The 13,765-nt window shown below is 47.3% G+C and overlaps 1 protein-coding gene across 1 annotated transcript in view; it reads left to right on the top strand.

The window, feature by feature from the left end:
• The window catches only part of Myo5b (myosin VB), a 313,010-nt gene that overhangs the window by 215,233 nt on the left and 84,012 nt on the right, over positions 1 to 13,765 (top strand). The window contains exons 13-14 of the mRNA XM_052155754.1: positions 4,502 to 4,624; positions 5,538 to 5,621. Of these exons, the coding sequence (XP_052011714.1) occupies positions 4,502 to 4,624; positions 5,538 to 5,621 (207 nt within the window). The remainder of the gene's footprint in view (positions 1 to 4,501; positions 4,625 to 5,537; positions 5,622 to 13,765) is intronic.

Below are 13,765 nucleotides of genomic sequence, written 5' to 3'. Positions count from 1 at the left end.
GCAGCCAGAGCGAAATGACAGTCCTGGAGATGTTGAAGGAAGCAGCCCACAGCTGCTGCTTTTCCTTTGGAAGGTTTCCTCTCAGTTGTCCTCCATTGTGAGGGACGCCAGGCACTAGGGGGAGTCAGGGAGGAGACAAACCATTAAACCAATTTGGTTCCTTCAGGGGGAAAGTCACAAGCTTCTGCTGAACCCAGTGCACTAGACGATTATCTTAGGGTGGGAGAGGGCACGAGGTCACATGCCAGCCTCTCCAACCCTGAGCCTTGGTAAGACTGGGCATTTTCTGTACCCCACTGACCTCCATGTCTGTCCCTTCTTCTTTAGGTTACAAGGTAGTCTTGTTGTTAGGATATGATAGGTGTGTACTTCTCTGCGGGGACATTTACATTCTAGGATATAAACCCTGCCAGAAGCTGAAGAGATGGTGTTAGAAGCCCAGAAACCATGGCAGGAGTGGAGGAGGTGAGACCTGTCCTCGACAGCGTGCATCTTTTGTTCCATGGATCCTGAAGAGGGCTGAGCAGATGGACTCACTTCCCTGATTATCAAGTCATGATTATAGCGACACTGGCCAGTTACCTGGGAGCCCCTGCCCTCCGGTGCCCTACCTGGGCTGCCTGTAAACACAGAGGTCTCAGGAAGCTGAGCTCTGGAGGGAGCCAGCTTGGGCAGACTGGCACAGTAGAGGATCTCAACAATGGAAGAAATAAAACGACGGAGAGTCTGTTTGAAGGGATTATAATCTCCTGGAGACAGGGAGCTGGGAGTGTGTGGGATGCTGGCCAGAAGGGTTGCCCTCCTCCCCGGGAGGAGGTCATCTTCCTGGGGCAGAGCAGGAGTAGAATGAGGAGACTCACAATACTCAGGCAGGGATTTCTCATTGTCTTTTATAATTTGGAGGATAGGGTATGGGGTGGAGAGTTGGGCCAGGATCAGACGCCTGCAAGTCCAGTTCTTTTCCAATGAGGAAACTATATCCACCCCCTACAGCAGGTTTTAACTTTCTGTCTGGCAACCTGGTTTCTCTGTGAAGGAGAGAAAGGGGCCTCTGCAGAACAGGAAGGAAAGTGATATAGGTACAGGTGTGGTTGCTGAGGTCAAGGACCTTACCCGAATAGAGGACTGCAGGGTGGGTCAGCACCCTGCTTCCATCTGGGAGCAGAGTCTCAGCCCGCAAGAGGGAAACATGGTCTGCCCTCGGCAGCAGCTGTCACTCTGAATCAGATCCACAGGGCTTGGCAAAGAGAGAGTGAATTGGTGCGAGAGATCTGTCGTCCCTGGGTGAGGGAAGCGGAGCATGGGGCATGACTCGATCAGGCGGCGTTCTGCTGATTGCATGAGTATTTGCTGAGGTGGCATTGAGCCCCAAGTAGCACTGCAGTATAGTCAGGTGTGCAAGAAGCAACCACACCCTAGAAAACTATGGGACCACAGAATCCTGGGCCCAGCTGGGCTCTGTGACACTTAAGAGGACAGAAGTATTCTACAGGACTGGTCATAGTGGCATACTCCTTTAATCTCAATACTCAGGAGGCAGAGTCAGTTCAAGGCTAACCTGTTCCACAGAGAGTTTTAGGCCTACCAGAGCTACCTTGTCTCAAAAACCAGCAACAAACAAACAAACAAAACAAACACAAAAAAAGAAAACAGAGGTAGGAGGAGGTTGTAGTTAGTGGTCACAGCACTTCTTCAGGTCAGGGGCCCGGCTTTGCTTTGGTGCAAGGATGACTTGTGTGTTTCCAGGGGACAGGTGGGAGGGCACAGGGATATAGGGTGGGACAAGATACCATAAACATAACCAAGAAAGCCGTCACTGTAGCAGTGCCCAGGGGGACAGGGACAAAAGCAGGGTTAAATAAATGGTCACAGCCTAAGCTGTCACCTCTGGTCTGTTGTCCTGTTAGGGGCAGGCTTTATTTAGCCCCAGGTGTTGTCCCAAGAAAGGACAGTGTTTGTGATGAAATAATCCTTACTCAAGGACATTAGAGAGAGGTTTCCATTCCCAAGCACAGCCTCTTGGTTTTGTTTTTTAAAACTATAGCTGTAGCCGGGCAGTGGTGGCACACACCTGTAATCCCAGCACTCTGGGAGGCAGAGGCAGGCGGATTTCTGAGTTCAAGGCCAGCCTGGTCTACAGAGTGAGTTCCAGGACAGCCAGGGATATACAGAGAAACCCTGTCTTGAAAAAACCAAATCCAAAAAAAAAAAAAAAAAAAAAAAAAAAAAAAAACAAAAAACTATAGCTGTAATAAGCACCATGGACATTGGCTATAACTGTGGTGAGAACCCTAACTGGGAATCCCGGCTGGCTGATCTCAGTTGAAGTGGAATGAGGACAGAAGAGATGGATCTTAGTCAGAAAATACATGTACACATGACCCTACTCACTGGTATCCTCTGATTGTTTCTGCCCTTCTCAATTAAAGACTGCATAGGATCATAGGATTTTCTCCTTGAAGTCCAAGTGCATTGTCAAGGGTTGCTAGCAGACTTCACCATTTGCTTAGAAGAGCTTCTCTTTGTAGTTCTGTCTGACCCAGTTGGGTCAGTCCCTCGAGGCCCTTCTTGCTCCCAGGCTCTGGCCTGCCCCGTCCTGACAAGCCCTGCTGTGCCGACTCCTTCTTCACCCACACCTGGTAGTTCTAAAACAGAACTCTCGGAGACGAGTATAAAAGAGTATATATAGAAAGTGCTGAATTAAATATATTTTATTGTCTGTCCAACACAATTAATAGCCTCCTTCGAGAAAGAGGGTTTCTTTCTTTGAATCTCCTATACCACACGGCACAGGGGATTCGGTGCTAGTTATGCCAAATTGAATCTTGTGAAAAATCAGTTTGCTTACAAAGGGTCTAAGAAGTTTGTTCCCACATCTGTAAGCATTTTCCTTTTTGGAGCATATCTTATTTACTGAGTAAAGCCCTTTTTACATGGACACAGCAAGGGTCACTTCCAATCTAGCCTGATCTGAAGGTACAGTGTAAAGTCATGAAGGAGTGTCAGGAAGCTACTGAAACTGAGGACTGTCAGGGGGTGTCAGGATAACAGCAGGAGGGATGTCTCCCTGGATGAGTCTCTGTCATCACTGACCATTTCAACAGCAGGCACAATGACTCTGTCATTTTTCTCCCCACCACACTATTATCCTCTCTCATTCCCCGCTGTCTCTCTGAAACCCTTCTTCTGCCAACAAGCCCCCTATACTTCAGTGCCTTTGGGTATGAATATGTATGTGGGGGGGTGTATGTGTGCTATTTTACTGGAACATGGGCAGTTTATCAGTGGCTACATACACCACTGAAGAAAATGAGTCCTCCACCCTAGTACCTATTAACTGTTAGTTGACTCTAGTGAGAGGTGGAGTCTTATGAGTCCCTCCCCCATTCGTGATAGTGAGCCAAATCATCAGCTCTCAGTGAGAGGTGGAGTCTTTTGAGTCCCTCCCCCATTCGTGATAATGGATTCACTCTTGCATGGGTCAGCACAGCTTCCGTGAGTTCGTGGCTGCAGTACCATATCACACCAGTGGCTATTTCACAGCACACCTCCAAGAGTTCTGGCACTTACATTACTTCCGCCCTCCCCTCCAGAATGTTTTCTGTGCAGGCACACCTCCAACCCCATGTTTGTGTGTGTCACGCATGTCTTACTTATGGCTGGGCACTGCACTGCCATGTAGTCCCCACACCTCGACCAGTTGTGACTCCGTTAGCTACAAAGAGAAGCTTCTATGAAGAAAACTGGGAGCAACAGTAGCCTCGCAGCGCAGTCAGCAGTCTGGGCTATGGCCTCAACGAAGCAAGTTTTGTGCTTACTTTGGAAGCCATCAAAAGAGAAATTGTCACATAGTGAAACCTCTAAGTCTAGATCTACATTTCAGGGACAGGTGGAGCATCACCCAGCACGTGGCCATTGAGAGGTGGGGAAAGAGCTGAGACAGTCCTCTGACTATGGATTTATTCTATGTAGTAACAGTATCTAGCAGCTGATGGTGAGCTGTAATGGTATGCCTACATGAGTATGTTCAATTGTTAGGAATTCTAAAAAAGAGAGACACAAGACCAGAAATGTCCAGGAATGGCTTCAGAAGAAAGGGCAGCCTGAGCCAGGGCGATAACATGCATGAACTAGGGGAGGGATGTAGGCTAAAGATGCCAGTCTCCTGAGTGAGCAGGGGCATGGCCCTGAAGGGGACAGAAGCGTCTTCAGGATTCTGCCCTGTGGCCTTGATGTCCCTCATCCTTTCCCTGGACATCCATTTTCTGCTGGTGAGCTTGCTCTTTGAGTCTCAGTGCCCTCCCATGGATGCCAGCCCAAACACAGCCAATCAATGACCTTTCATAGCAGGATCTGAAGAGTTCCTGGTTGAGTTGTTCTCCTCACCATCCAGTTCAAGTCCTGGCTTGAGAGCTGAACCCAGACTCCCACCCTCTGCCAGGATGTTACACTGACTTGTTCTGCCTCATGAGACACTCTACCTGGCCTTGTGCTTCTCTAGGTCCCCAAAGGAACTGATCAAAACTGGGCCCAGAAACTCTACGAACGACACTCCAACAGCCAGCACTTCCAGAAACCACGGATGTCCAACACGGCCTTCATTGTCAACCACTTTGCAGATAAGGTAACTGTCCTCTTTGCTGACCTGGGAGACACACCTTAGGCCCACAGTACATAGAATAAAGGGTTTCCAGGCTAAGGAAGTTGGTTTTGTGAGTTCTAATGACCTGAGACTGAAGGGAAGTTCTTCTCTGAAGATTTCTTCCCTACCCTGTCCTGGGCCCAACTCTAGTATAGCAGACTCTCAAAGAGGAGGCACAGGCGGAGCCTGCACTGGTACAGCCGCCTTTCACATGCATGGCAGGTAGGAACTGGGGGCTGCTCTCCTGGGAAGAAAGCAGCAGAGCAGAGTCTGCTGTCATTGAGCCTGAGCAGAGGGAGGAGGGGAAACTAGGTACAAGCACTGTTAAGATTCTTTCTGGAGTAGCCCACAGATACCAGCAATGGACATAGACACTGAACCTCTCTAAATGGATTTCTATTGAATTCTCAGGTGGTAGTGTGCATGTAATTGCATACCCTGATTCAACATATCTTGGCCATGGCAGAGAAAATGTTTTCATAGAACCCTAAAGAAGTCTTCTCTCGTGGGATTTCCCTATAAATACAGCATTTTCTTCTGCCAAACAAATACCCAGTAGACTCTGCATAAATCTCTGCATATCAGATTTGCCTCAATTCCTTATCTCCTTATAATACCTGGCTCATAGGGCAATGCAGAAACGGAGCTGATGAGGCAAAACCATGTTTTAACTATGGCTGTTATAAGCACCGTGGACATTGGCTGTAACTGTGATGAGAATCCTAACTGGTTGGAGTGGAATGAGGAGTGATGGGAGAGATGAATCTTAGTCAGAAAATATGTATATATGTAACCCCTGTTTTCTTAGCTCTTTTACCAAATCCTGTGGGCGAGATGAGGAGGCTGCCAGAGCCCCTGGCGCACTCACGTTTTCTTTTCATTGCCGTGCCCCCAGGTGGAGTACCTTTCAGATGGTTTTCTGGAGAAAAACAGGGATACAGTGTATGAAGAACAGATCAACATCCTGAAGGCCAGCAAGGTAAGAAAAAAGAACAAAATAAAACAAAACTGGGAATGGGGTGGTGAAGTGGGGAAATACTTGCTTAGTCATGTTAGAATACTTGCACAGGGCTCTGGTTCAATCCCCAGCCCCATAAAAAATAAATACACAGGAGCCAGGGATGATCGTGCCTGCCTGCTATTCCAGCACCCTGGAGGTAGAGGTAGGAGGATCTCTGCATAGCCTGAGCTACATAACAAGTTCTAGGGCAGCTGGGGCTAAATGAGACTGAAGAAAAAATGAAACACACCGACAGATCAGGGGTGGGAATGCTGTTGTGAGCCCCACTGTGGAGCACAGGAAGGCAGAGCCATAGGGTTTGTTGGTTACACTTGGTAGAGGGAAGAAAGCAGGGAGGTGTGTCTCTATTCCTAGAGAGAAAACTAGGAAAGACACCATAAGTGGATATTGGAAATGACAACCAAGAGGAGGCATAGGTGTAAGCTGTGGTGAAAGGTCTCCTGATGTTCAAGTCACCTCTCTGCATGTCCTGCTTGCATATCTAGACTATTTGAACATCTGTAAGCCTCGTGTATGTGCTTCACCTCTATTCAGCCATCTGAAGGGCAAAATCTGCAGGTAATTGTATGCAGGATTTGTAGAAGGACTACCTGCACTATTTTATTATAGCATGGCTTGCAGGCTGTGGTCCGACTCATCTGCCAATGGCTGTCTCCCAGGAGATCGGCCTAGCGAGGAAATGGACTTGCCACCGAGAGGGGACAAGCAGGCTCAGGGCAAGGGCTTCCTTCTTCCACGACCTTTACCCTGGCTGCCACCAGAAGGCGTGGCCCAGATTGAAGGTGGATCTTCCCGTCTCAAATGATCCAATCAAGAAAAATCCCTTGAAGGTGGTGTATCTACGTGCTTTGGTTTGATTTAATTTCAGATGTAGTCAAATTGACAACCAAGAATAGGTATCAGGGGAGTAAAAAGTGAGATTTCTCAGACATCTGGATCTATTTTGGAATATTTGTTGTCTCTAAAATTTCATCTGCTCCTTTCTCAGAAATGCAGATAGCATGTCCATCTGCACCCCCACCGTAAGCGCTTGCCTGTGAGTCACCAGCCTAAACCCGTATTTGCATTCAGAGATGAGCAAAGCTACATTCTTATTGTCCCTGGCTAGGCTGATACGGATCTGCTCTGAGAATATGAAGGGAACAGAGACTCGGAGAGAGTCTGCAGCTAGATAGCATGAAGGGACAGGAAGTCTGAGGGGAGGGGGCACAGCCAGGAGAGGCCAGAGCACCTGCATCCCAACAGCTGGTGCAGATGCAGATGGCGCCTGCCAGCCTCCGCCTTTCAGGAGGACCCAGGAGGACTCTGCAGGATTTAGGGGCCTTTCTCCCAGACCATGTGGCACCAAACTTACTGCAGGGCCCTGATAACACTGGGGAAATGACAGAATAATTTCTCTTTGTGATAAGCTTTAAAATTGTGACCACAATAGAGGGAAATGTAATGGTGGAGAAAGTACAACCACAGCCTCGACCCATGTGTTCAAAGCCATCCCTTTCCCAGCAGGGCCCAACATGGGATGTGGGGAGGGAGGGACCCAGTCAGCAGCAGCCACTGTTGTCATCTCAGAATAGCCGGCCGGGAGCTAACACTGAGACAGTCAGCTGGCACAAGCATGTATGCTGTTTTGGAGCTCAGCGTCAGATTACTGTCTTACACCTCAAGTCTGTGGCAGTTCTAAGGAGTTTTTCCATTTTTGACAAAAGCGGGCATGGGATGTTGGTCCTGTACCACTCTGTCCCATGTTGCCTGGGAGTCCAAGAGGTGACCTTGAGGCTGAGAGCCTCAGTCGTCTTGATAAAGCTATGATTTACCTAAATACAGTTTAGTTCTGCAGTTTTGACTTTGAGTATCTTAATTTGAGACATCATAACCTAAACTCATAAGAAAAACTATCCGACAAGGCAAGGATTATTATTACCTGAGCAGTTTTTGCCACTTAATTTTTATTGTACAATTAATTGAATATGTATATAAGAAAATATATAGACACATATAGACAATTCCTGGAATCTTAGTCTAGGGAAAAATATAGTTAGTGACTATGTACAAATGCAGAAGGCTCCATGTGACTGGGAAGGTTTTATAGAACAGAGTGTGTTGGGGGCCTCGGGGCCAGAAGTTTGCTAGGAAGACCTGCAGCGGTTGGATGTGGTAGGGTAGCAGTTACTACAGTGTAAGGATGCAAAACAAGCAAAGGAGACGTATATGAAGGGGGGGGGGTACAATTAGGAGACAATTAGGTAAGCCTCCTACACTGCTCTCCCAGTGAACTCACCCCGGGTGTGCCCAATTGCTCCAGAGAAGTTTAGCAAAATGTTTGCCAGTGAGTGGTTCCACGGGTCCCCTTGGTTTGGTCTCATGAACTAAGCACCTAGTGTGGACTAAACTCCCAGGCTAAGAAAAGCAGATGTTCACTGTGAACGATATTATTCACACAGTGAACCATGTCAGGGAATGTTGAAAACCGCCTGAAATCTAAGTTGCCAGACATCAGTCAAGACTTGGTCTGCAAGGCAGGCATTGTTAAGAATGGTGGCCGTGGTCTTTTCTGCACATGATGCTGTTTTGGATTAAACATACTGGTTTTTATTAGAAACTCAGCCACAAAAATCAAATATCACAGAGTTATACACAAGCCCCCTCTAGTCTGTGAGCCATCTTCTGACAGATGCCTAATCTGTGGTACAGCACACTGGTACGTCTTTTTAAGGAATATGCAAACCTTGCATATCCTCCTACTTGGAATACGTCACTGTTTTTGGGGTTATCCTTCCACACGGACACACACACGTTTTTCCTTTCTTAAATAAATCTTGGTAGTTTGCTATCACTTTATGAATGAAATTGATAACACAGTGGGATACACAACAGTTGTAGAGTTACCAAATTGCAGGGCAAATACTCTGTGCTGTATTTTTGGAAAGCTGCAAGCTCCCCTTGTGTGGCCTGGTGCCTGGCACATCTGTTGCTGTGAATACTTACACATTCCTGTTTACTAAGTCACTCTCATTTTAAAAAATAAAAAAATAAAAAAAAACTTTTATGGTAGTAGCACTCCTCTGGGGCTTAGATTTTAAATGCATACCAAAAATAGAACAATGAAGACCTCAAAACCTTTAAGACCCCAGGACATACATTTAATAATGTAATACCCATTCTTTTAAGATAAATTTTACTCTCTAATTCTCAAATCGTTGTGTAAACTCATAATTTTATCTCAGGTACTTATTTTATGAGAAACTGTTGGCTTTTATCCTTTGTGTGGCTTATCTGATAAGAAATTATCAGCTTGTCGAGAGTAATTAAGTGGTGTGAACTGGAGGACTCCCACCTGACAGCTACTGGGGTGTGTGCAGAACTCACACTGGGGAGGGGGATAAAGCAGTGGTAATGGAGTGATTAGGGAAGCCCATTACCCTGTGAAGACTTAGGGTGGAACCAATTGCCTTCTCAGCTATTACAGAGCTATAAATAGGGAAATGGGTGGAAGAAGTGGGGGGTACTTTTTAAAACAGGACTTCAACACATTCATTTCTTTTAAACACTAAAGATAGCAAGTTTTTCCTCCCAACTTTTGCTACCAATGAGAAGGAATGTTTTAGTGTATGGTGAGGCTTGCAGAGTGTCTTAGGGTTTACTGCTGTGAACAGACACCATGACCAAGGCAACTCGTATAAAGACAACATTTAATTGGAGCTGGCTTACAGGTTCAGAGGTTCAGTCCATTATCGTCAAGGTGAGAGCATGGCAGTGTCCAAGCAGGCATGGGGCAGGAGGAGCTGAGAGTTTTGCATCTTCATCTGAAGGCTGCTAGGAGGAGACTGGCTTCCAGGCCAGACTAGAGGCTCTTACCACACTTCCTCCACCAAGGCCACACCTACTCCACCACAACCATACCTACTCCAACAAGGCCACACCTCCTAATAGTGCCATTCCCTGGGCCAAACACATTCAAACCACCATAGGGAAAGATCCTAAAGAGGACAGTCTTTTCCTCTGAAGATGTTCTCTTACCTGCTGTGTATAGGTCAGAGGGTCAGCTATTAAGTTGGAATATTATACCCCTGTGAGTCAGGCAACCTGGGCCATGGATCTAGATAGACACAAGTGTCACCATCTCTCCACTGCATGGGCCTCAGAAACATTATGGTTCAGAGGGTCTCTGTCCAAAGCCTGGTGGTCCCCAGAGTCGAGGCACAGGAGAGAAGCAGCTCAGACTGAGCCCCAGCATTACACTCTGAACAAAGGTTTATGTGGTGGGGATCTTTGGAGCAGGGCCAGGAGAGAGAGGGGGGGGGGATGGGGAGAGGGAGAGAGAGGGGAGAGAGAGAGAGCATGGAGAGAGAGTGGAGAGGGGAGGAGAGACAGAGAGGAGTGAGGAGAGACAGAGAGGAGTGAGGAGAGACAGAGAGAGACACAGAGAGAGACAGAAAGAGAGAGAGACAGAGAAGGGGAGAGGGGGAGAGGGAGACAGAGACAGACACAAACACACAAAGAGAGATGGATGGGATATGTAAAGAATTTGTGAAATAGTAACAACAGTTCTTATTCCCGAGAGTCTGAAAGCCTGGTAGATGACCAGCTCTTGAGGCCAGTGTCTCAGTAATCGGAAGAGTCCCACGGTGGCTGTGTCACACCAGAAAGGTCACTCACTCCACACATCCTTAGTCAGTGAGGGACCCTAGTTCCAATATCAGTGAAGGAATCAGACACAGCAACAGGACAGATCAGCTCAGTGGCAGGAAGGAGGGCAAAGTGAGCAGAAGGGTGCTGCCCACAGGTGGGGCGCCTCCGCCCACAGGTGGGGTACATCTGCTCACATCAGTCAAGGGAATCAGAACAGCTTCTGAGTTGTTTCCCTACCCAGGTGATTACACTTTGTGGCAAGTCGACATTAAAACCAACCATCAAAAATTGCTTTTTAAATTTCATTATTTTTTTAAAGATTTATTTGTTTTATGTATGTGAGTACACTGTCTTCAGATACCAGAAGAGGGCATTGTATGCCATTACAGATAATTGTGAACTACCATGTGGTTGCTGGGAATTGAACTCAGGAGCCCTGGAAGAGCAGTCAGTGCTCTATGTCAAGTTTCAAAGTGGTTTATTGAGACAGCACTTTATGGCACTTATGTCCTTAGCATCCTCCATGCTGGCTCTGGCTGTTGGAAAACGTCCCTAAAAATAAGCAGACTAGAGCTCCAGTTAACAAACTGGTGTGTTTGTTTGCCCTCTCCCCTTTGGCAAGGCTGGGCTGAGTCTTTCTCTCAAAGTCTACTAAATGGCCACTTAAAATCATTTGTATTTAAATGGTGAAGATTTACCACCTCCTACCAGTGTCAGCCATGTGAAAGAACTGACTGAAAAGGACTTGCATTTGGTTATGCTTCCCTCTGGTCCTGAGGAAGAGCCCTCTGGCCAAGCTGTTCTACTGTGTCCTTCCATGTCACAAGTCTGTGTGAAAGGTAATCTCCATTGTATTCTTATAAACATCCGTGAATAGGTATGGTTTCCAAGGAAACAGTGCTGTGCAGCTGTAATTGAAATTTTCTTAAGCTGTCAAGCAGCCTAAAAAAAGATATTTGCCTACTTTTCTTAATCCCTTTGCAAACAGATTTGCCTCAGGTCTTTAAACTCTATATCTAGGCGTGAAAAGCAGATGTTAAGAGAAGCCCGTACCTATGGGGACAGTTCACATAAATGGCAAACATGAGGAGCAATGTGTTTGGTTTATCTGAATGTGTTACCTTGACTGCTATTGAGTTAGGAAGGAGCAGTCTGGAAATGCCTTTTGGTGGATGCCCTGAGGTGAGCTGTAGGATTTCCATTCCAGGTCAGCTAGCTTACAAAGCAGGCGCCTCAATAGCTATGACAGCAGAATTGGAATTTCTTCTTAGCTTTGCCCAACAGTATGGGTATTTTGTCCTTTGAGTCCCTTGTCAAGTTGTGATTTTTGTTGTGACTTCAAGTTTGCTTCTATTTGAGGAATTCCCAAGTAAAATTCCTATCTATCCCACCCTCTTGGTGGATGGGTGAACAGGGGTCACAGTGCGCATTTTCTGCCTGGCTCTTTTGCTGTGGTCTGCAATCCAGGATTTTGTAATCATACTCTTAGCCTTTAAGTCTCATGATTAACCTAGGTCTTTCTGTGTGACCACTGAGTCACCCAAACAAACCCTGCACATAGGAAGCTGACTGTTCCTTCTCCCTAGATGCAGTCTCAATACAGGGACCTGCAATTAAAGCACAGCTTTGAAAACAAAGTCCAGATCCTTCAGATAAGTGATACCAGGATAGACTCAAATATCTCTTAGACAGTTGGCATCTCTTGAGTTGTCCTAAGCAAAAAGGGCTGAAAATATAAAATACTTATTTTTCAGTCTGATTTCTAAATCCTTCACGATACCTTTGATACCTGTTCCCAACCCTAGGACCTAAAAGAATTTTCATGTAAGCAGTTAATGACTTCTGCTGATTAGATCTCCCATACAATATAATGGTGCAGATTGGGAACACTCACCAGTACCACCTATTATTTCCCTATAGAGGTTCTTGAGCACTGATTATTCCTGGGCACTCTGGTAGAATTGTAGGAGGCCTGGGACTGTCAGTCCCCTGCCTGCTCTCCCTTCTGACTCTGATATCCCTACATGCACAGCAAATCATGGTGGTTTCCTGCCACCCACAGCCCTTAAGCAAGGGACTTCTGGGTAAGGTTTACATTTAGAGGAAACTTTGACTATTGGTGGAATCCATTTGAACTGTAGTTCACAAAGGAGCCAAAGGAGGGCAGCCACATTTGGATCCCTGCAGGGAGGATTCAGGCATTGAACTACAACAGAACTTGAGTCTTGAATGAGACAGGGCATGCACTTACCCTCAGTTTCTCAAGTGAGCATGTGAGGGCGTTGTCTGCCATGTTGAGATTGGAGAGAGAGGAAGATGCAGAATAGATAGTCGGAAATAGGGATCACGCTCATGGGAAGGGATCTAGACTGGAGAGGCAGGGTTGAAGAATAGTAGAGGTGTCCGGCATGAAGGAGTCTGCTCGGGGGACGAATGTTCGAGAACTCACCTGGGGAACTTGCAGACAGCAGTACAGAGGAGGGAGGGGCCAGAAGCCGGCCAGTGGAAAGTCCTGGAGAACTGAAAAGCAACAGAGTTTAGCAGTAAATGGAGCTGCTGGGGCTCAGAGAAGACATCCAAAAAAGAAGGCCTGGATCAGTGGATGGAAGCCATCAGAGAGTTCGGGAACCCACGCTGCTTGTGACCCTCTGGGCTTTACAAGGAGGGCGCCTGACGGTCTCTGGAGATTGATTTCAGCAGTATAGAAGGAGGCCTAAGGAAATTTCAGCAGTGTGGGAGGAGGCTGGTCTGAGATGGCACATAGGGAGAGGCAGTGTGAAGGGGGCTTAAAAGGGGAGAGTATAGGGGCTTAGGTGAGTGTGGCTAGGCGGCGTGGGGGAAGGTGTCCAGGCGGACGCTTGCCTGGGCACCTCTGCCCCTGAGGGACCACACACACACACAGGCATGGTATAGAATAGAGTTTATTCAGAGTAGGGGATGGGAGTTAGTGGTAGAAAGGCAGAGAGAGGGGGGGGGAAGAGAGAGAGAGAATAGAGAGAGTGGAGTGGAGGCTGGCCATGACCACGTGGAGGGGGGAGAGCCCCAGGGGCAGAGAGGTGAGAGAGAGTGGGAGAGAGGAAAAAGAGAGAGGAGGAGCAAGTAGCCCCTCTTATAGTGGGCCAGATCCATGGGGCGGGGCATACCTGGCTATTGCCAGGTAGGTGTGGGGTGGAGCTTAGACAGAACCCCAACACAGTGTCTGTCTGTGGACACCGGGATGGCTGTGGTATATAGCAAGTGTATAGCTGTGGAAGAGCTAAATGAGGAAAAACCAAAGCAGCAGCAGAGAGACTTGAACTTGTGGTACGCAGCGGCTAGGGGCGGCTTGAGGTGAGATGATCAGAGTCCAGGTCAGAGGCTAATTTAGAGGGATTGTGTCAGGCTTTACCTTCCAAACCAAGTAAGGTAAGGAAAGAGGCCACCCAACTAATGACAGCCCAGAGGCTTTTCGCCTCAGCCCAGCACTCTTCCCA

The sequence above is a fragment of the Apodemus sylvaticus genome, chromosome 13, assembly GCF_947179515.1.
Source record: "Apodemus sylvaticus chromosome 13, mApoSyl1.1, whole genome shotgun sequence".
Lineage (NCBI taxonomy): Eukaryota > Metazoa > Chordata > Mammalia > Rodentia > Muridae > Apodemus > Apodemus sylvaticus.
Note: the sequence above shows the minus strand (reverse complement) of the source record. Positions and strands in the feature narration are given on the sequence as shown.